Below are 22,124 nucleotides of genomic sequence, written 5' to 3'. Positions count from 1 at the left end.
GGTGGGCTGCGCAGGCAGCAGGGCAGGGGGGGTGGCAGCAGGTAGGGAGCTGCCCCGGGGCCCAGGGTGGCTCTGGCATGGGGAGAAGGGTTTGAGCCAAGCTCCCAAAACCCGGGCCAGAGCCACAGGGGTCAAACAGCAGCGCAGCGAGGCTGGCGAGAGGCTGCTGCGAGTCCCTGCGACGCCCCGGCACGCCGGGCTGCCGGCCCCCAGCCCCAGCTGCCAAAACAGGCCCCCCAGGCTGGCTCCGTGACCAAAAGCCGGCCACGGTGACCGCCACCACCAGCTCGGCTGGCCCAAGGCAAGTGTTCACGGTTGCAGGTGTCAGTGTTCAGGGAACCAGCCCCAAGGGCACCGCTCGCAGCCATCCCTGCTCGGAAACCCTCCCACAGTGATGGGTACAAGCAACAGGGCAGCTCAAGGGCCAGCAGGGCTCAGATCACATTAGGCGCTTCGGAGCAGGACAGCAGCAACACGGCAGGACTGGGAGTGCTGCCCCCGCTGCTCAGAGCCAGCCTGGGGTTGCCTTCGAGGCCAGGCTGCTCGGGGGGGGGGGTCCCAGGGTGGCAGTCCCTGCAGCCGGGGAGCTGCAGGTGTTACTGGGGGTGTCCCCCTTCCGTGTGCCGACAGCGACGCTGGCCCCAGGACACAGAAAAGCGCCAAGGAAATGGTAACAAAATAATTTTATTCTGCTTTATCAAAAGAACTTCTGTGCATGTAAACTTGGAACATATGTATCGTGTTTCCTTAAAGAAGGTGGGGATCCCGTGGCGGACCCCTTTAGTCACAGGACCACACAGGCCTTTTGAACAGACAGAAAAAACTAGTTCGATCCCACGCTCCTGGCTGCACCCGTGTTCTCTCCCTGCAGCTCCCAGCTCAGAGAAAGGCAAAGCCTAGACTGGGGAGTTAAAGCCATGGTGATTTCCTCCTCTTGCACACCTACTCAGGGTTCTGAAGCAGCAGCTGAGGAAGCAGAGAGGGATGGAGGAGGCTTGTGCAGAAGGTACCGAGCACCACACACGTGTTGCTGCAGGACTTCACAGGAGCATCCCCCGGTGACCCTCAGGCCACAGGGGGGTAGGAGGTGGCTGATGCATACCCAACCCATCCAGGGCAGGATGACGTTTAGCCAGAGTGAAAGTCACCAAGGGCAAAGCCACACATCCGCGGGGAGGCCCAGCAAGGCTCAGATCTGAAGGGAAGCAGCCCTTCCCGCTCTGGCCGGGAAGGCTTTCCCGCCCCTCGCGCAGAAAGCTCACTCTGATCGCTGCTGGAGAGCTGTGAGCTGCCTGGTTATTGCTTCTAGCGGTTCCCCTCTTGCCCTTGCTTCTTGTCATCTCCAGGCTGGCAGAACCTACCCTGTCCACCCAGCCTGATCTCCAGGGTTTGATGCCAGCACTAGGTGAACGCCACACGGAGACAAGTTTATGTCCCCTCCAGGAGTACTTCCGTTCTTAAAAGCCTGCCTTTGTCTCAAAATCCAACCAAAAGTGGCTGCTGCTGGGGTGAAGAGAGGCTGTGTTTCTGCTGCAGAGCACCTGCTGCAAGCCAGCAACACCAAGAAGGTGGAGGGTCAAAGAAATGCGACTCCACGGGCTCCTTGAAGCCCTTCTCCCAGGGGAAAGGGGACCTTGCAAGCCCAACAGCGCTTCCAGAAGACAATTCAACCACCACAGCTACGAAACGTGCTGCCATCCCCTCTGCCCTGGTCCCCTTCTCCCCTGGGGAGGGCACTACAGGGTCTAAGGGGGCTAACGCTGTGCCTGCCCACTCCCCTCCTGCCATCAGCCAGGGGCTTCAGCTCTGCCCTGCCCGCTGGCTGAGCTGCCTTCCGCGGCGACATGCAGACCTCCTTCCTGCTCCCCTGCCCACCAGCGCCTTTTGAAGGCTGCTCTGAGCCAGGAGGGCACCATTTGCCCAAGACCTCAGCAGGTGAAGACATGAGCCCCTTCCACTGAAAAGCCTGGCTTAGCGCTTCCAGGCTGGAACCTGCAAAGCAACACGGCTGTGCCACAGCCCCCAGGCACCGGGTGTGTAGAGCAAGGACCGGGAGAAACCTCTCCTCCTGGCAACAGCACTACCCTTCCTCTCATCCCTCATCCTCCGAGCACGAGGAAGCACGCTCACCCACAACCTCCCTGGGAGCTGGGATTGGTGCTCAGCACCTTCAGCTGGCCTCTCACTGGGGCAGGGTCCTGGTCCCTGGCTGGGTTTGAAGAGCAGCTGGAGCAGAGCACCCCGCTGGGCCTTGGGAGTTTGCAAACAGTTGGAGGAAAGAAAGACCACCTGCAACTGCTGCAACGTGCCATGGCTAGTGAGCAGCGGCAGCTGAGGCAGGGTCAGTGCATCCCTGCTCTGCCCCAGAGATGGAGGAGATGCAGCCAGGGCAGAGCCAAGACACGGTAAGGCATTGTATGTTACCAAACTTCCTTGAGGAGAGACACTGCCATCCTCCGAGCCAAGTTACACAGGATAACAAAAGAACACTGGAAAGCCTGAAGCCCACACAGCTCATCCGGTGAAACCGCAAGCGGAGATGGAAGTTCAGGCCATTTGTTTCGGGTTGAATGTTTCACCAAGGCAAAAACCAAGCACGTTCCTCCCTTTGCCACGAGGCTGCAGGCGGTGCCAGGAACAGAAGGTCTCAACGCCCGCCCATCACCACTGACCGGCCGAGCACCTGGAACGTCGTCACCAACCAGCAAACTGCACCAGGGCTGCACCCGGGGGGACAGGAAGGCAGGACAAACGCAGAGATATCCCAGGCTGGCAGAGGAGAGGGGGTCTCTGGACAGGTGGTGGGTTCAGAGGCAGGCAATGCCGCAGTGCCACCAGCTGGGGAACGGCATTTCAGCCCAAGCTCTTGCCAGTTGCTTCCCCTGACACTGTCTTCTGGGATTGTGGCAGAACATGACAAGAAACAGGTCCTAGAAAGAAGCGCGTCCTCACAGGCAAAGGGGAGGACAGAGGAAAAGTGGAAAGCAGATCGTACCAGATTTCCCCCCCTGCGCCCCCCCCCCCCCCGAGCACATCTTTCTCTCACCCTGCAGCAGCACACGAGGAGCAGGGGTGGGATATATTACAACACACACCAGCAGAAAAGATCATCCCGCCAGCACCGCTCACCAGTCAAAAGCCCTGCAACTCGGCAAACCGTGGCCAGTGACCAGAGGACCAGCGGCAGGCTCCCCACCACAGCAGTTCAAGGGCACATATGGCAGGTCCCACTTCTTCTTGGAGCAGTGGACTTTGCACAGGGGAGCAGCGAGGCCCTCGCCTGCTTTGCAGCTGAGGTGTCAAACATCTGATCTGCTGCAGAGCGGGGTCCCTTCACTCTTCTCTTCCCCTTCACATCGCCAGCAAGGCAGAGCAGTAGAAATTCAGCCGCCTTTCCCTGGCGAAAAGACCTGCAGGGAGGCTGGGGTCTGAGCAAAGACTTCCCAGCTCTGTTCCCAACCAGCTGCTCGGAGGTGCTCCACGTCCTCTGAAATCTGGTTCAGGATGCAAGGTGAGACCCAGCCACCCAGCTGAAACGTACTTATACAGTCAGTCATAGGCAGCCAGCGTGAGGCTCTTGCTTGGAGAGGGGGAGTTACAGAAGCCTGTTAGAAGTTGCTTGCTCCAAGCCATTACCCAGCCTACAGGAAAGAAGCTTATGGCTACGCAGATCCTATTCAAATAAACCTATTCCACGCCAAACCACTCCTCACCAGACCTTGCCCTGAGCAGGAACACACAGACTCCGCTGGCCAAGGAGAGCCCACTCCACTGGAGTCCTTGAGGAGAGTTAGAAAGCGCTGGTGGAAACCTGCCTCCGAGTCCACAAAACAAAAGCTTCATCGGCAGGACAAAGGAAACCTCTTCGCTCGGCCTCAGCGAGGAGCACTGGGGAACGACCAGTGTGCGGCAACACAGCACTCAAAGCCACATCTCCTACCTCCAGGGTAATGCTTGCTAAATAACTGCACCTACTGCGGAAGGCTTTCCTGGTGTCTGTCTTTTAATATTCCAGTATTGGTATGTTAGTACAGGATTATCCCTCATTTGGAAGCACCAATTTAATAGGGGAAGAAACGGAAGAGGCAGAGCACTTGCAATGTGTTGCTAGAAGAAAATCAACCCAACTGCCACCTATACACAAGATGTCCACGCGTGTGCTGCATCTGCCCCACCAGCACAGGGCAACATCCCCATTCACAGCTGGGCTAGCTGTTGAGCTATACCGGCTACCTTTCTACCTCTGTCAGCCAGTGCTTTCCTTTGCTCTGAGGTGGCTTTCTCCAGGGGTCTCCGAGGCCTCCTGTGAAGGAAGGCTGGTTTCTTGGGCAGTCCTCAGATTGGCTTGCTGGAAGGCACAGGAATCCAGAAACATGTTGGGGATGCGGTCTCCAAAATACAGCTTGCTGTTCGCAGCTATCGCTTGGTATTTCATTAGTTCCAGATACTCCGGGGTAAGTTTCAGCTACCAAAAGAGAAACCAGAGACCGTAAGAGACAATCTTCCGGGCCCCACATCATTAGATTTCATCTCAGGCAGCTGCCTCTCGGGACAGGGGCTGTTAAATCAAGTGTTTTTTCCAGTGCTGCCCACCAGAACCTAATCTCCTGTGCAGAGGAAAAGAGTAATCTGACCGGCTTTCAAGCGCTCACCTTGTTGGAATCAGCCAGCTTCCGAGCAGTGTAATACTCTGCATCAGCTTTTGCTTTCTCTCTTGCTAGGAATGCAGAGTCTAAGACAGCAACAGAGGACGGACAGGAAAAGAAGCGTTAGCAAGTGAATAACCCCATCCCATCCAGCACCCGAGCCTTTGTCCCAGAGGTACCTGCAAAGGGGAGGAATGACCCCGGTGCCTAACCTTGTGCTACTGCACCCTTTCTTGTTTTCTGCAGGATGGCAATGCCTGTGAGCCCAGTTCTGAGGTTCCTCTACCTGCCACCACCCTTAGCTGGAAGACGACCCCAGCAGCTTGGTTACCTTCAATCTCGGAAATTCGCTTTTCCGTTTCCTTCTCCATAATCTTCTGTTGATAGTGAATCCTGGCCACCTGAGCAGCCTTCTCTGCCTCTGCAATCACAACAGGCTCAGCTCAGACATTCACTTCTCGGGGCTTGAGCATCGGCACCCTGACCCCAGCAGCATCTGACACGCAAGTAGCTTGTTCTCCGCTGCCTCCCTTTCTGCTTGGATCCCACAGTGCCAGTTTGGACTACAAGCAGTAGAGTTACAGAAAAAAACCACAGTGCTGATGCTTCTAGAGTTGCCCTGGTTGACATCCCTTTTACAGGTGTGAGTCACCCTGGCACAAGGACGTTTAGCTTCAAGCCCAAGCAGTTCTTCTGGCAGGGCTGTTACCTCTTGGCCAGCTGTGGGACAGAGGCGTTCGCTGCGCTGCTGCTACGGGGAGGGAGGGGGGACGTGGATACAGCAGCACAAACACTCCTATTTTCCCAACTGGTGCCGCCTGGCTGTGCCTCCTTCAGTGATGCAAGACAACGTCCTACTCCAGCTTACTGGGGGACGTAGGAATGGGAATTCAGTCTGGCTCCCGTCCGCTAGCGCTCCTAACCGGTGACGTACCAATAAGCGCTTTCTTCCGGTCAGTCTCTGCCTCTTTCTCTACCACCTTCTGCTTCTGGGCTGCAATCAGCAGCTTGGTCTTCTCGGCCTCCCTGCAGGGTGAGAAACATTTTTTCACAGGGAAACGGAGCTGGGGAGCAGCTCTGCAAACCAGGGCACAGGAGGCGAGGGGGACAAGAAGCCGGTCAGTTGCCAGCATCGTGCCCTCACAGCCGTGAGGACTAGCTCTGTCTCCAGCTGTACAAGCGCATGTGTAGCCAGCAGGTCGAAGGAAGGGATTATTCCCCCTCTCTGTCTGACACTGGTGAGGCCACGTCTGGACGCTATATACAGTTTGAGGCCTTCAGGACAAGGAGTCTAGCGCAGGACTACTGCAGACGTGGGGTGGAGGCCAGGGCATATGAGGAGCTGGGCTTGCTCAGCTGCAGACGAGGAGGTGGAGGGGGATCCAACAACATCTCCCTCTGCCCAAAGGGGCCCCGGAGGCGCCGGGGCCGGGCGCTGCTCGGTGGGAGGGAGGGAGCCCCGGGGGCACCGGCACAAGCCGCAGCACAGGGAACCCCAAAGAAACAGCCCGTCCCCGTGCGAGCGGGGCGACCCCGGGACGGGGCCCTGAGGGGTGAGGGATGCCCTGACTCATCCAGACAATGGCCCCCAGCGACCTGCCGGCCCTGCTTTGAGAAAGGGCTTGGACAGGAAATCTCCACACGAACACACCAGACTAAAATCTGCCTGCAATTCTGTGAGTTTGCTGGAAGGAAGCTTATGGGCGAGACATCGAGAGCCCTGAGCCCTGAATTCAGTTTATGAGTTTTCTACAGGTTCTCCACTGCCCATCAGTGTCCCCTCTACATAAAGGAGTAGGAACTCGGCCTTGATCTGGACTCTGTACGTGTTAACAACTGTCTTGGTGAAGGGCTGAAAGGCTTCACGGTGAAAGAGCTATGGAAATGGAAAAACAGAATGCACAAGCGTACCTAGCCAAGCACACACTGACTAGAGCCCACCTCTCACCTTCTGAGCACCAGGTAAGAGCTTTCTAATAGCATTATGCCTGTGCTGGACCCTCTAAACCAATTCATACAATTAAGATGTACAGCTACTCACATTAGCTCAAAATTTCTTCGGATGGCTTCTGGGATTTTGGGTTTTGTAACACGCACAGCCTATGAAAAAAAAAAAAAAGTGAGAGCATTAAACATTTTGATGCGAGCTGCGTAACTAAGAAATGTCTTTGCAAAAACAGATGTAGGGCTCGGGACATTCCCACATTGATCCAAGACCACACATAATGGTTCTCAATCCTCTTGTACAACACAGCTGAGCACAGCCACTCGCACAGAGGTGCCTCACATTTTTATTTCCTGTCTTTGCACCCTCTATGGCACCTAAGAGATCAGGTAAGGCCCGTGGACTGCTAAAGAGATCCACCACCTTTGTTAGAAGCAGCTTAGTTCTGCACCCCAACGACTCTTCAAACACCACCAGACAACACTTCCCACAGTACTGCTCAAGAAAGCAGCTCACAAACCCAGTGAAATGAAACTGGAGGGGTAAGACGTGCAAAACAGAGGCAGGGCATGGGTGAAGGCAGGAGAGAGCAGGAGGGCATGGGTGGCAACCGGGAACTGCTGTTGTACGCAACTGTGGATCATCAAGAGTGATGTGCATGGCAATGCTGACACCACAACTCAGGTGCATGTCAGAGAGGCAGGACCAGGAGCTGCTGCTGCTCATCTGGCATGATGTTTGGCTCATTACTGAGCTTTGGGAGATGCAGATTGACAGGTCCATGGCTGTACAACTGCTTGACAACCCTCCTGCTCCATCTTCGCTGCAGATTTAGTGCTGAACCTCCTGCTTCTCTCTGGGGTCAGTAAGTCTGCAAAGAACCGAAGGGCTTCCACAGAGGGGAATGGGATATGGGCATATCAAGGCAAGTCTTTGTACACAGTGCATCAAGGGAACCGTTTCCATGTGACAGGCACCCTGGCCCTGGCAAACACACCCTGCCTGGGAAGAAGGAGCCAGCCTGTCAAAGCAGGACACCTGGCAATCACAGAATGATTTGGGTTGGAAGGGACTGTCCAAGATAATCCAGTCCAACACCCCCCTGCCACGGGCAGGGACACCTTCCACTCAGGTTGCTCAAAGTCCTGTCCAACCTGACCTTGAACACTTCCAGTGATGAGGCATCCACAACTTCTCTGGGCAACCTGTTCCAGTGTCTCACCATGCCCACTGTAAAACATTTCTTCCTTATATCCAACCTAAACCTATTCTGTTTCAGTTTAAAACCATCGTCCCTCGTCCTGTCACTACAGGCCTTGGTAAAAAGTCTTTCTCCACCTTTTTTACAGGCCCTCTTTATATACAGAAAGGTTACAATAAGGTATCCCTGGAGCCTTCTCTTCTCCAGGCTGAACAACCCCAATTCTGATGCTTCTGTGAACAAGCAAAGAAAGCAGATTTATGGGATATCAGACCAGAACATCCTTCAGTGAAAGGATTTTTCTAAGCTCCTACAAGGAGCAAAGCCTCTCCAAGTCCCTACAAAGGTATCACATGCAGAAAGCTCACCCCACCAGCCACTGCAGGGTGCACTGGGGGGGATATTCTTTCCACCTCCGTAATAACCCCTGCACCAAAACAAAAGATCGGTTTCCAGAAGCGTGGCTTTTCCAACACAGGCAAAGATTCCTCAGCAATCAGGAAAGCTGCCAGGTCTTCGAACATCTCCACTGGTGCCTTCTTTTTCAAGCCAATGGCTCAATGTATTTAATGGTGAAATCTACTTAAGTCTACTACACAGAAACACTACTGTCCACTGTCAATAGTGTTAATAATCAAACGTTAAGGCACTGGGACATGCTGGGACTAACTGGCTCAGCAACAGTTTTGTAAAAAAGAGCATGAACGAATCAAAAGACAAGCTGACTATATGACATCTTTTTTCCCCTATGGCCATGAAGTCCAGCCCCATCCTGAGCTGCGCTGGCAAAAGCTCAGCAGCAGGCTGAAGGCAATTTTTATGCCCCTCTACTTGGCACTGGGGAGGCTGCATCTGGATACTGGGGAACCCAGTACGAGTGATACCAACAAACTGGAGAGTGCAGCTGAAAGCCACCACGATGGCAACGTAAACATTGCAGAGAGTGGGAACAGGCTGACAGCATGGTACTTCTGTCAATCCTCCTCCTTAACTACGGGTGTGACATTTGTCTGTTTCCAGTTATTAGGGACCTACCTTGACCACTGGCATCTTTCAAAGACAGGAGAGAGGCTTCCCAATGGCACAGGCCGGCAACTCAGCACCCTGGGATGCATCCTACCTGGTTCCACAGACCTGTGTGTGTCCATCTGCTCAGCTGTCCTCTACTGTGGGGAATGCTTCACCCCTGCAGACTCTGCTGCTGACGTAAGGAATGGGGAGGCCCAAAGGCAGATGTTGCCAGGAAGAAGTCAAAGGTGTTGAGTACTTCAGCCTTTGGCATGTCCTTGGTCACTACGTGACCTGCTCCACAGCTTCCTTGCCCCTCCTTTTGCTCAGGATGCACCTCAGAAGCCCCCTCTGTTGCCCTGTACAGCCATCATTAGGTCCAAGTCTACTGAGCTTTGGTCTTCCTAACTCTTGTCTTCATACGCTCAGTTCAACCACCTTCACTCCTCCCACCTCAGTCAGGAGCTCCTTGTTCATCCATGCCAGACTCCTCTCACCTGCTTGACTTTCCACAGATTGGGGTGTCCTTGGCAATGAAGTGGGGACTCCTGACTTCTTTTGCTGACCATGGCAGTCTCTCACAGGACCCTGTCAAGCACATCTTGCACAAACTGAGTCTTGTCCTCCTTAAACCCACGCCTGTACATCTGTTCACCTTGCTCCTCCGAGGACCCTGAATTCACCCCCTTACAGCTGCTACAGCTCATACTGCTACCAGACTTCACCTCCCAAACAGTTCTTCCTTGTTTCTAAGAGATCCAGCAGAGTATCTCCCCCAGTCAGCTTTGCTCACCAGTGCCAAAACCCAAATTCAACACCCCTCAGAAACATCCAGCATGGCTTGTGGCCAGTCCTACTGCCCTTCCAGCAGACACTGAGGCCATCAGACCTCCACAAGTACTAGGGTCTGTGACCACAAGGCTTTCTCTGGTCTTCCACAGGCAGCTTTAATCTACTTCATCTTACCAACTGGGTGGTCTGCAGCAGACAAGGACCATGTGGTCCTCCATATTGGTCTGATTCTTACCTATATTGGCTCTCATCTCTGCTGTTCATCATCCATCCCAAAGCAAAGCTCCATGATTGGAGCCAGTCATTTGCAGGCAGCACAACCTTGACGCCTCACCTTCTCAGCCCGTCCTCCCTAGAGAGGCTGTACCCACCTACAGCAGCACTGCACTCATGCAAGATATCCCACCAGGCCCTGGGGACTGCAAATACACATGGATTTTCAGTTTCTCAGGATGTGTGTGTTTCTGTCCAGACACTTGAGACGAGCCCCAGGGTGTGCTGCTTTCACAGGGAAAGCGCAGGAGCCTCCCTTGTGACGGTCCCTAGATACTTCTGACCATCCACTAAGTCTCCCCTTCAGGCTGTGGTCACCATTCCAGTTAGGAAAAAGTTTTGCATCAGGCAACCTGGAGGACTCGTGAAAGTTTCATGTACGCTAAATAGTTTTAATAAGCCTAGAAATAAATGCCGTTAATTTCCTCTAACAGCATGTTTTCGATGATTGTTTTCTGCCGCCTCTTTCAAAAATGAAATGTCAGTTATCTCTGAAGTACTCATGTGTGCAAATGTGCTCTTCAAGAGGAAAGAACCGTGCCCAAATACAGAATTATTTCCCTTGGAGCTCACAAAACAATTAAATCCTAGGTACAGTTAAATTAATCTGGATTACACAGCTGCATGTGCAGAGTTTAAAGAAAGCTCAGTTCTTCACTGGAGGAGCAGGGTATTTCCCGACAAGAGACACGGGAACATGGCAAGTTGTACGTCGAGGCACGATTTTACTGGAGACAAGGGTGCAGCTCTGTTTTGAAAGGGAACTATCAGAACACGAGGGCAGAATCACAGTGTCTTAAGCATTACAGATGAACCACTTTCCTCACTAGCTATGGGACCCCTTCAAACTGATGGTCTGGTGAACTCAGGCTGGGCTGATGCAGGAAGCATATCCTTCAACTTTCGACCAACAGTGAAGACTGGACATGCCAAACTGAGACGGGATAATGTACACTGATGATCAGATTTAGCACTGTAGTTAACGTGTCCCAGCAAAGTGTCATGAGCTTTGCTTACACCCTTCCATACCCTGAGATCAACAAGGGCCTTTACATTATGACAATGATTTCGATGGATGATGAACTGTTGTAGGCAACCTCTCTGCGACGTACAGTGCAAGTCAAGTTGGATAATTGGAAAAGTGGTGCCATCTCGACTTCTCTGTGATAAGACACTGCCTGTGGTTCACCCTCATCAAAACAGAGCAAACCTATGCACAAATGAGCCGCGAAGCAGCACGGTATTTACCATAGCATTACACATGCTGTCAACAGGAGGCTCTCCCTCCCTGCAGGCCGCCAGCCAGCCCACCTAAATGTGGCAAAACAAACGGTGAAACGGATTTGGTCTCATTCTTCCCTTCAATGGAAATCTCCAGAGATTTTCATCCTAGCCCTTGCGAGCCTAAGGTGTATTTTTCGTAGTTGGTTGCCCTGAACTTCAACACGCCAAGAAGCCAGTATGTCCCCAGAGCCCAGCTAAGATTAACCATGATTTTCTAACATTAAGTGTAAGCAGAAAATCCCTTAGGATATAACATCTTTCCCTATCTCTGGCACAAGAGCAGAAAAGATGAAGATCTCTCTCTCTCTCTTTTTCAATTACCTGTAGGAACTGCGCTGGCACAACAGAGCACCCACCACTGCAGGGGTGCCAAAGGCAGTTAAAGAAAAACATTTTCTTCCTCTATGTAAACTAAATCCAATACCTGTAGGTCTGTGGCCTAAAAGGTCCTCTTCTCTATCCTACAAGTCTTCCCCTAACATAAAACCAGCATTTAGAAGTGGTCACTGTCATTTGGACAGTCTTCAACTGACAAACCTCAACTCAAGGCTCAACTATTTCAACATCGTGTGGAAAGGGGAAGCAAGAAACCTCATCCATCTAGTGAAAGGTGAGCAAATCAGAGGTGGAAAACATAATAATCTTTATTAGGGAATGAACCTACCTGGATAGTGAGACCTGGTGCCATGACATTGAGATCTTTCTGCAGGGCCAACTTCAGATTCTCATCTATCTGATCTGTGTTTGGAGGACAAGAGAGAGACCACTTAGCTTATCTTTTCTCCTACAGCTTGTGTGGCAGACAGTCAGCTGGCCTTGAAAAGCAGGTATCTCTACGGTGTAAGATAAAGACACTTTTTGAGATCGTTCAGTATGTTGCTTCCTTTTCTATACCCCCTGGAACATGTTCCCGAAAGGAAAGCCACACACTAGTGTCTTTAGAGAGGTTCAGCTACTGATCAGCTCACAGTATTGGAGCGAATGGTGAATGGCTTTCAGTATCTCAGCAAGCAAAAGTACCCAGAGCCTGTGGTAGAAGTCTATACCTTCCTAGCCAGAGCCACACCATCCCTGCTGCCAGCAGCAATCTCTGCCTTAAGTCTCTAGCAACCTGCAGGATCCAGTACCTGCTATGGAAAAAAACGCATTTTGTAATTTCCAAGCTCCAGGAAGATCTTTCCACAGAAATGGCCAGTTATGAATGGATTATAAGCTGCATGTACTACCAGAAAACTCCTCCCTGAGTACAGATATTTGGCAAGTCCGAGTACAACATTCAAAGATCTACAGTCTATTAATATTAAAACCCTGACAACCTTTTATCTTCCATGAACTCGTTTTCCCCTGCTCTGCCACTCAAGAAGAAACATGATGCTGTTACACCTTTGGAGGTACAAGTCGGTACCAAGAAGCAAAATATTAAATTTGCTAATTCCTGACCATTGCTACCCCCTTGTGAAAAACTAGAACATTGCAATGAACTGAGAGCATTTCCCTTCCAGCTCTCGCTTGCTAAAACCAGCCAGAAGGAAGCTTTTAAAGTTAAAAAGTCAAATCAGCAACAGAACAGGGGCCTAAGAGTAGAAGTTTTCAAGACAAAAACATCATCACAGTGAAGGCAATGGGCATGACGGCACGCACAAGAGCAGAGTGGCTACTTTGTGCATCCAGATTCAGTTCTAAGAGGAAAAGGACTGAAATCAAATTCCCACATGAAGATGTGGAAAGACGAAGAAATCTGAATCATTAATGAGTAAAGTCACACGGGCAGTGGCATATGGATAGATAAGAAGCTGGATTCTAGACTGCAACTGCAGCACAGTGGCTGTTTGCTCACAGGAGCCTGCTGTAACACGTTCGACAGCAGAACAGGGAGATTACACAGCCCTTGCTGGGTGCATCCAGCTGCCATCCACTCACCGAACAGCTCAATGTATACTTCCTGCAGGGTATGGGCACTGCAGAACTGATTCAGCTCATGATGAATTTTATTGAAGATCAAGGTCTTATCGTAGTCTGCTGTGTAGTTTCTCACAATATCGTACACTGAGGAAGAAAGAGAATTATCACAGGTCACCACTGACATGTACTGCTTTCTGCAATGCTGTAACTGCAAAACAACCGCTCAAAGTATTAGGAAAGTAGTGCAGCACCAGGACAGGGGGTGGGGGATCTCCAGCCTTGGGAGTTTTCAGGACTTGGCAGGACAAGGCCACAGCTGCACTGCCCAGCTGTTGGCGAGAAGCCTGCTGTGAGTGTGAGGGAGGTCAGGAGACACCTGCAGAGGTCCCCTCCACCAGTGCTGCTGGGATTGCATGACTTCAAACAGCAGAGTAATTACAGCAAGATATACCACACGGTCCTGTTTTATGATTTGCATAATCAAATGAAACAGTAAAGCTTCTCCAGGACCTGCATGCATAGGAACAGATACTACCATAAAGTGAAAACAAATATCATTCCCACAATTACAACGTGAATTCACCCTTCAATGCCTCAGTAACACTAGCATTTTGCATTAAGCTACACTGCTCAAAAAACAAAAGACTGAATCTTTGGTTTGGCAACTGGTGAAGTAAGAATGTAAGAGGCTCCTACGTGGGCTTTGCCTCTGTAATTTTCCCAGGAGCTGAGCTGGCAAGCACCTGGGGACTCTGTCCTGTGTATTTAGTTTCACAGGTGGTCTACTCTTCAGCAGCAAGAAATAGGATTGCTTGAGCACCCGTCACATTTCTAAACGTACTGGGGAGAAGCAATCCTAGAATTTACCTTCACCTTTGCAAATGTGTGGCTCTTCAAAAAGCTTGCAGACACATGCATGGAACTATGTGCGATGATATTGGGAACCATAAGAATAATAAGACACAGAAAATGGAAGTCTTGCAAACCAAGACAGAGCTGCTACGGGATGAGTGAAGACAGTCACAGCGCTGCTTGTTGAAACAGGACGGGAAATACCTGCATACGGTGCCAATTTATTCACAACTTCTATTCGGTCAATGTAGATCATAACACCGCCACTGTAAGTGAAAAAGAGAATTAATGAACTATTACTGTAACTGTTAACAGCGGTCTATACTTAAAGCAAAGTCATCTTTATCCCTCTTTTACTGAATTCTACTAAACTTACCCAGAACAATTCTGACTTCCTGAGCATTTTGCAATTAGGTGGCAGCAAACCCCAGCTTTGTACAGACTGGTCCCTCTCTCTGCATAAATCAGAAGCGTGCTCCAGCAGGTCTGCAAAGCACTTTTTGCTTCAGTCTTATCTCCTACTTAGCCAGCAAAAGGAACACGTTTTTGAACAGGAATGTAGCTGCAACTTTCAGAAAGAGGGATTCCAGCACAATGAAGGGAAGGCAACAAGGACGGCAGACAACACCTGCAACCAGCGGAGTAGACACAAACTGCAGATGCACCGCAGCTCTTCTAGGTAGCAAATACATTTTAAACAGAAAAGCCCTGAGTTTAAGTTCACACATTTACCAGCTCCAGCAGGAACTTGACAAGCCCCATCAGAAAGGAAGAAACAAAGCACATAACAGACTTTAATTCATATTCTTCACTTCAATGTCATGTTGCAAATGGCTATCCAGTAACACTGCAACTGTGCACACATGCCCAGGTGTGTGTACTGTCCAGAAGCTCCAGACACCTCACTGGAAGAAGCCTGCAGGCAGTCCTCTACCCAAGGGATCACGTGCTGCCAGACCAGCAGAGAAAAGAAGGGAATCAGAGGTAGGGCTTGATCCTAGCCTCTGCTCTTACTGATGTGGCTTTCAGCAGGTCATGCCGATGCCTGGGTACAACTCTACCATGGAAGAAAATTTTCAACTCCTAAGTCTCGAGACTTTCAACTCCTTAATTTTCAACTCCTAAGTCTCGAGAGAGTATTTTTAAAGCGTGGTATCTTGCGATTTTGTCCTCGGGGCAAAGGCAAATAACAAACGAGAAGCTTTAGCAGAAACTGTTTAGAGACAACTCATCTCCAGAAGCAGACCTCATACATTTCCAAACTTCGTCTCTGCGGTGCTTTAACTCAAACATATACCCCGTGACAAACTCTGTTTCCTATTCTGTAGATCTTAATCTCTGGCAGTTGAAAGCTAAATCTGTGGAAAAAAAAAAAAAAATCACCTGAACTTGCCCACATCTGTGCTCTTTTAGAAGAGGTCTCCCACACACAGCCTGTGTTTGCTCTCCCGACCTGCTGGCTCCATAGCAAACCACGAGCTAAAAACCTCACTGATGGACTGCACTTGTCTGCTGGAAGGGACGATCCAGCAGAAGAGATATCTGTGGCTAAAGAGAGCTTTATTTCCCCAGTGAGATGCTACATGTAAGAGTATTAATCCCTTTTTCACTCAAGATTTCTCTTTAGGCCATGGTCGTTCTTGCTGTGTCTCTCAAGAAGAGTTACTATTGTTTTTAAATAAGACAGACTTATGGATACTTTATAGGCATGTCAGGCTGCTCAAGCAGTTATAATGTTACAGTTTATGTGCTTTTCTCTCTCTCATCTGTTCTGCACTCTAGCTGTCCCACCACATCCAATAAAATGACTATTTATCATTGCAAGTGTCGTCCGACAGCATTCCTCAGGATCTTCTGAACCTGCTCCCATCCTCCTGCTTTGTTGACGTCACCTTATGACATCTCCACCAGGACAGGGAAACCCAGCCACCATCTCAGAGTATGCTCTAGATATGCTGCCGAGGAACCAAAGCAGAGCAGGTGGGTTTCTTTCATCGGAATCTCCTCCGCTGCACGTTTATGTTGGGGTCCTTCTGGCATTTCAGTTTTATGGGGATGTTAGAAGGAAGAGAGCACCCGAGACAATCTGCCTCCTAAACACGACTCATCCAGAGCCCCTCGCCACCTCACATGCAAGAAAGGTTGGCACCTCGGGCCAGAGGACTGCCTGCTGCCCATCTAATTCAACCAACACCACCCACAGCAACCCTGCCAAGGACCTCAACCAGCATGGGTCAGCAGGGTGGGGCATAACAATTATATCAGTCCCGTTGGTCAGGCAATGGCCTTGAGGAAACAGGTGCCACGCAGAGCCCAGATGTGCTGGCTACCTATTTCCCCACTGGGGGCTTCAGGTTAAACCAAGCCCACAAAGCACTTACGCTGCGTTTTCCACCCATCTATCCAGCTGCTGGAGCCATCATCATTTCACATTGTGCAGCGAGGATGGCTCTCTGGACCTTGCTGCTGTAAAACCAGGAGCCAAACTGGACTGTAACACCCTGATCTTAAAAGTAAGCATCTCAGACAAGACCTCTTCTCAAACAGCCTGGTCCAGAACAGTGAACTGTTCTGTCCTGGGGTGCAGGAAAAACTGTCCCAGGCAGTTTCGAGACATTTGCTCTGGCAGAGCACCATGAGCTGATACGGGGTGATTCACACACCTTGTCGACCTGAAACTGTACAAATCCTCTCATCATCCACAGCTGCTTTACTTGCCCTTTGGCACCTATGGTTTAAATGCTGGTTCAGACAATGTCTTTTCCATTAAAATAAGCCACTACCACTCTCAAAACATCCGAAGCCTGCTTCTTGCCAGATGCTCTCATGGGGAGATTCTCAGTGCTTGTAACTCTTTACTGCAGTTTCCACAGCTTTTCCAACACCAGCATTTGCAGCCTCTCTAAGGGCTACTCACACCCCACAAGGTCCCTCACTGCAGAGCAGCACTGACTTTAGCAGGCTCTTTGGTCAGGGAGGGAGGAACAAGACATCCATAGAAAGTCTGAAAGGAGGATCAACATACAGACTGCGTGCACCTGGAAGAAGTTTAAGCATGATTAGGCAGCAGTAGCGCCCGACTTTACAGGACAAGGTGAAAGTGTACAACGGACTAACATACACTAGCAGGCATTTCAGTAAACCTTAGAAAGCCTCATACATTTCAGGATTTTAGCTTATGCCAGGCCAGGAGACAAGGGAAAAACTGAAGGACATTCCCATAAAAAACAGGCCATAAAAAAAGGCAAAGGTTTAATGCTTATTGCTAGAGCTGACCACAAACAAAGACCAGGCTAGGTTAAGCAATCAGAGCATGTAAAAATTGGGCTTAAAGGTCAGATCTGGTCTGTCTAGAGAGACAGGGATTAAATGCAATACATCCACTTGCAATATTCACGACATGTTTCTCCACATGACTGGCTAACAAACAGGGATCTGTCCCAGAACAGCATTCCTTCAGTGCTCTGTGCACGTTCCTGCCAAAGATCTGCAGCACACGCACAGGATGACTCTCACACCTTAGCAAATAAACATCTAATGCTTGAGCAGTATTACTGCTTAGTGTCCTGGCTATTCACTGTTTCTTGGCATTGCAAAAACCTGCGCAATATTTACCATGGCTCTTTCCAGTTAAGTTTATAACAAAAATGCTACTTACCTAATTCTGTCATACAGTATTTCCACAACACCATTTTCAACCCATTTATCTTATTCCACAATTAATATACTCATGAGTATATTCATTCTCAATTAATTCTTCGAGTCAGTCCTTTGGAATACTTTGCTCTTTTAAAACTAGTTTGTTTTTGGAGATCAGCAGACCTGCCCTGAGAAAACTGCTCAACTTTACAAGGAACTGTGCACACATTTTCGTGTTGGAGAAGGTCAGAAATCTGAGACACGAGGCAATTTACAGCTTAGAGCAGATACATATTCTACCTGCTGTAATGAAACGGTTTTTGTCACCGAGGTGACAGCTGTTTGATGAAAAACAGTCACTTGGTGCCAAAGTGTTTTAAAATCTGTATTTAATGTATTGCCTTAATGCTGTCAAGCATAAATGGGACAAGTAAGGCAAAAATTGGGAATGGGACACCCATGCAGCCATTCAGAAGCTTCCTAATGTGGATGAGGATACAGGGAACAGGAATATGATGAAAGGGAAACCTAGCCTTTAAAATCTGATGGTTTAAGATACAACTACAGAAATTTAAACTGTTTAGGATCTATTCTTGCAATGAACTTTGAACCGGTGTAGTGAAGTTTCAGATTTGATCAATTTGTTCTTTCTAAGCTAACGCTTTATTATGGAAATGTGGATTCAAAGCTTTGGCATGGAGCAGCTGTAGACTTTGATTCCAAATGCAGCAAATTTAAAGGCTCCTGCAGTAACACCTTAAAAATGGACAGGGCTACTGGGACCTTTGGTCTGAAGTGTGTTCAATTATTAACTAAGAACTGCTTCACCAGTTGTTTGGTGTTTTAAAGCATATTTATTACCTGTAACTTCACAGCCACCTGTATTGTACACAAATGAATCCTGCAACGTAACAGGAACTTAATGAACTAACTATACAGAATTAAATAGAATATTTAGCTCCTAAATCACAGATGCACAGAACAGTCGAGGCCGGCAGGGACCTCTGGAGTCATCTTTTCCAACCTCTCTGCTCAAGCAGGGCCAAAGCAGCAGAGTTTAATTTTGACCATGTTAGCACATCTAACGTGGTTAAGCTTCAGCAGAAAGCTTTGCTTGGTCTGTTGACGAGGCTTGCAGGACAGCAGGTCACCATCCCTGGCCCAGAGACGTGAAGCTGTTTTACAACATCCAGCAGGCAAAGTATTACTCCTAGTCATACTACCTATGAGCTAAAAGCCGCCATTAACACCTCACTAAAACTCTGCTCTGATGACATATTATTAACTGTGCCATTAAAAAGATACAGATAGAGACCATAATGAGTCCTACTCCTCCTTCCTGCAATTACTTTTCGCTTGATCTAGACTCTTTACCAGACCATAAAGCCCTGGCTGCAACGCTGAACTCTAGCATTATTTACAGATACTCCTGAAAGAGGTTTCAGATCTAAAACTAAAACCAGCTAAGGCCCATGAGAACTTTATGTTAATATTTAGGCTCAAGTGATGTCTGATGCTATAGGAATAATTTCAAGAACTCATTTCAATAAGGGCTAAACCAGATCAAAACTAACCCCGCTTCATTAACGCTGCCACTAACGTTCTACTTTTAATTCCAACATGGTCGTTGTGTGTCATCATTCAAGTCATACTGGTTTTTTGGGTTTGTTTGGTTTTTTTTTTTGAACAGAAATATTGTTGAGTACCCCAACGATAAAAGACAAGGAGAATCACCAGTTTGGTTTTAACCCCAAAGAAACAGATTCTGCCAAGTGATTCCAGGAGACTCACTTTCTTGAGCTGTTTTTGAAATGAACCATCTCCCATCAGGAGGACTCCCATTCACATTTACTTTTGCCCACTGCTGGGGTTAGCACTTGTATTAGCCCCAAGATTCAGACTAGAAATACTGCAAAGCAGAGAGCAGACCAAAGCACAAGCAATGGGCTAACAGAGTAACTCAGGGAAGAAACCAAGAAAAATCAAGAGAACAGCACTATAAACGCAAATACCCTCTGAATATCAATTCCAGAGAAAGCAAGAGCATGCCCTCCCATACCTCCCTGCTCTATTATTTCCAAGTGTGATGTATGTATGTTTGGGACTACTTTTAGGGTATGTGCTTTTACTTTCCAGCCTCTGTGTCACAGCACTGTAAATGACTAGCTGCAAACTACACAACAGAGTGCATCTGCTCATCACCAGAAGAAATACAAAGGAAAAACATACCTTGTCCCACAAGGAACATTTTTCACTTCATCAGTCTGCAGCGTGGTCTGAAATAAAAAGACAACCAGTGCTCACAAAACCTCTCCATTCTGCAGGAGGATCGTGCTGCACCCAGACTCTCACAGACATTACACAGGAACATGAAGTCAAAAATGTATCCTCTGCCTCCCTCCCGACTTTTGCAGGTGTGGGCAGAAAACAGACTTCTTTTCAACTGTCTTTTGGGAAGCAGAAAAGCAGTTGTGCTCATCTCCCTACTCTCAGCTCCTGAAGCACTAAGGCCTGCAGTTCTGGGAAATAATTAGGGCTGCAGACACAGACCACCCTCCCAGAGCAAAACATCTCCTCTCCCAAGGAACACACACACGTTGTGGACATTCCACCAAAAGGACAAGTCCCGGTGCACAGCTGGGTCTGGCACCTAAGGCAGAAGGAACCAAGGGCTGCCTAGGAGCTGCTGCTCTGACTACCATATGGCTGAGCCCCCCTGCAGACACCAGTTGCCCAAGTCACCCCCATCCAGTGACAGCCCCACCAACATCTGCTCCCACGAACTCTCTTCCAAGATGAGAAAATACTAACCTGCACGGATTTGAACGTGGTAATGAACGGGAGCATGATGTGGTAGCCTGGTCCACTCGGACTAGTTAATAATGCACCACCCCTACAGAGAGAGAAGAAAACAGGGAAAAAGGCTCAAGCAACTGGAAAACAGTAAGTGCTAGCTTTGAGAGTGAGTGAGTACATTCAAAACTGCCAACTACACAGCTGTTGTAGTGCAAATTACATTATTCACCTGCACCAAATTTGCCACCAATTCCCCTATAACAGGGTTGACCGTGTATGATACTTGCCTGCTACAACTTGACAATCATTTACTTCAGACCTGCGAGCAATTAACTTTTAGAGAAGGAAGATATTGCTAAATTCTTCCATCAGTGCAACACTGCAGAGAGCTTCAAGAACACAGATTTCCCTCTCTAAATAGTTCACTGGTAACCATAGAAAAATCCAGCTGGTACTGCCAGTTTGGATTTCCACAAGGCATTCGGCACAGTCCCTCACCCAAAGCACAAAGAAAAGCCGCAGTCTCTTGTGCAGACCAGCAAGTGGTTAAGGGACATGAGAGACAGAGGAGAGCCCTAAGTGACCGATCCTTGTTGTGCAGTAAGGTCTCCTGCAGCGTCCCACAAGGGCCTGTGGTGTTCAAAACACAATTAAAGAGCAGTGCAAAGCAAACTGGCCCACGGTGGTGAGTGCGAAGGGTGGAAAAGACAGGACAGAAATATAGCAGAAATTCAAAATACAGACAGGTTGGTGCCAAATTTCTCCGTTCCTTTACTCAAATTTGAAGCAACATCTAGTTAAGAGGTGGCATTTAGTGACTGTGACCGTTCAGTATTGTGGAATGACAATGAGTTAGCTGCCCAACAGATGCTATTAGGGGCAGCTACAAGCCCCAGGTGAAAATCAGCCCCAGAGCCAGGGAGAAGACCCATTTCAAAGCAACAACGAAGCAGGTATTCTGGCTGGCCGACAGTCTTGGGATAGAGGTGACAGCCCTTGATGTAAGAGGAAGAGATCAACAGACATGAAAAGACTGCACCGACCAATAGCTTTGGTCCTCTGAGGTTTGAAATCCAAACCGTGACCCAGAAAAGGGGAGGAAAGAGAGGGAGGAAAAGTAGCCGAGGATTCAGAAAGACCAAAATTTGTAACGGTTCTGCGCAGGGCCAGGTTATCCAGGCCCAAAAGAGCAGAAACAAGTCTGCCCACCCCGGGGCAAAGCCAGGAGGGGAAGGCGGGAGAGCGCAGTCACCTCCGGAGGTGATCTGGGGCCAGGGATGAATCCCAGCAGCGAGAGGAGCTCGGGGAAGATCACGGGAGGCGCTGGGAGGGAACAGTACCTGTAGTACACAGCCAGGTGCCCCTCCTCAACCTTGTGGATGGAGGAGTAGAGGAAGAACACGAGGAGTCCTGTGGCAGCGGCGACTACGGCTCCCGCCTGGGCCATGCTCATCCTCGCATCACCTGCGGGACACAGACCGTCGCCCGGCCCCCCCCCCGCCCCGTGCTGCCTCACCGCCGCGCACGAAAATCTTCACTCCCCCTCCTCTCCGACGGCGCCTCCGCTCCTTTCCCAACGAGAAAAACTCCTCAGCTGCCGGATTCCCGCCACCGCCCCCCACCCCCACTCCCCACTCCCCTCACGCCGGTTGCAGCCCTTCCGCCGAGGGGACCCCACCGCCGGCGGGAGGGCAGCAGCGGGGCCGGCACCCACCCTTACGAGGAGCCGGTGGCCCGCAGGGCTGCTCGCCCCGCCGCCCCTCAAGGGTGCCGTGTGTGCTCCTCC

The 22,124-nt window shown here is 49.8% G+C and overlaps 1 protein-coding gene across 1 annotated transcript; it reads right to left on the bottom strand.

Annotated features, from left to right (window-relative positions):
• Positions 1–668: 668 nt before the first annotated feature.
• On the bottom strand, positions 669–21,936 carry ERLIN1 (ER lipid raft associated 1). Its single transcript, XM_032986673.2, is given in 12 exon segments — positions 669–4,320; positions 4,322–4,465; positions 4,653–4,732; positions 4,978–5,067; positions 5,581–5,672; positions 6,688–6,746; positions 11,814–11,887; positions 13,070–13,195; positions 14,108–14,169; positions 19,772–19,818; positions 20,354–20,435; positions 21,679–21,936. Coding segments are annotated over 12 exon segments (1,092 nt in total). The 5' UTR covers positions 21,792–21,936; the 3' UTR covers positions 669–4,197.
• Between the last annotated feature and the right edge of the window lie 188 nt (positions 21,937–22,124).

This window comes from Tyto alba, unplaced genomic scaffold, assembly GCF_018691265.1.
Source record: "Tyto alba isolate M040663 unplaced genomic scaffold, T.alba_DEE_v4.0 Super-Scaffold_1, whole genome shotgun sequence".
In the NCBI taxonomy this organism is placed as follows: Eukaryota; Metazoa; Chordata; class Aves; order Strigiformes; family Tytonidae; genus Tyto; species Tyto alba.
The sequence above is the reverse complement of the archived record's forward strand: the minus strand, read 5'-3'. Positions and strand labels throughout refer to the sequence as shown.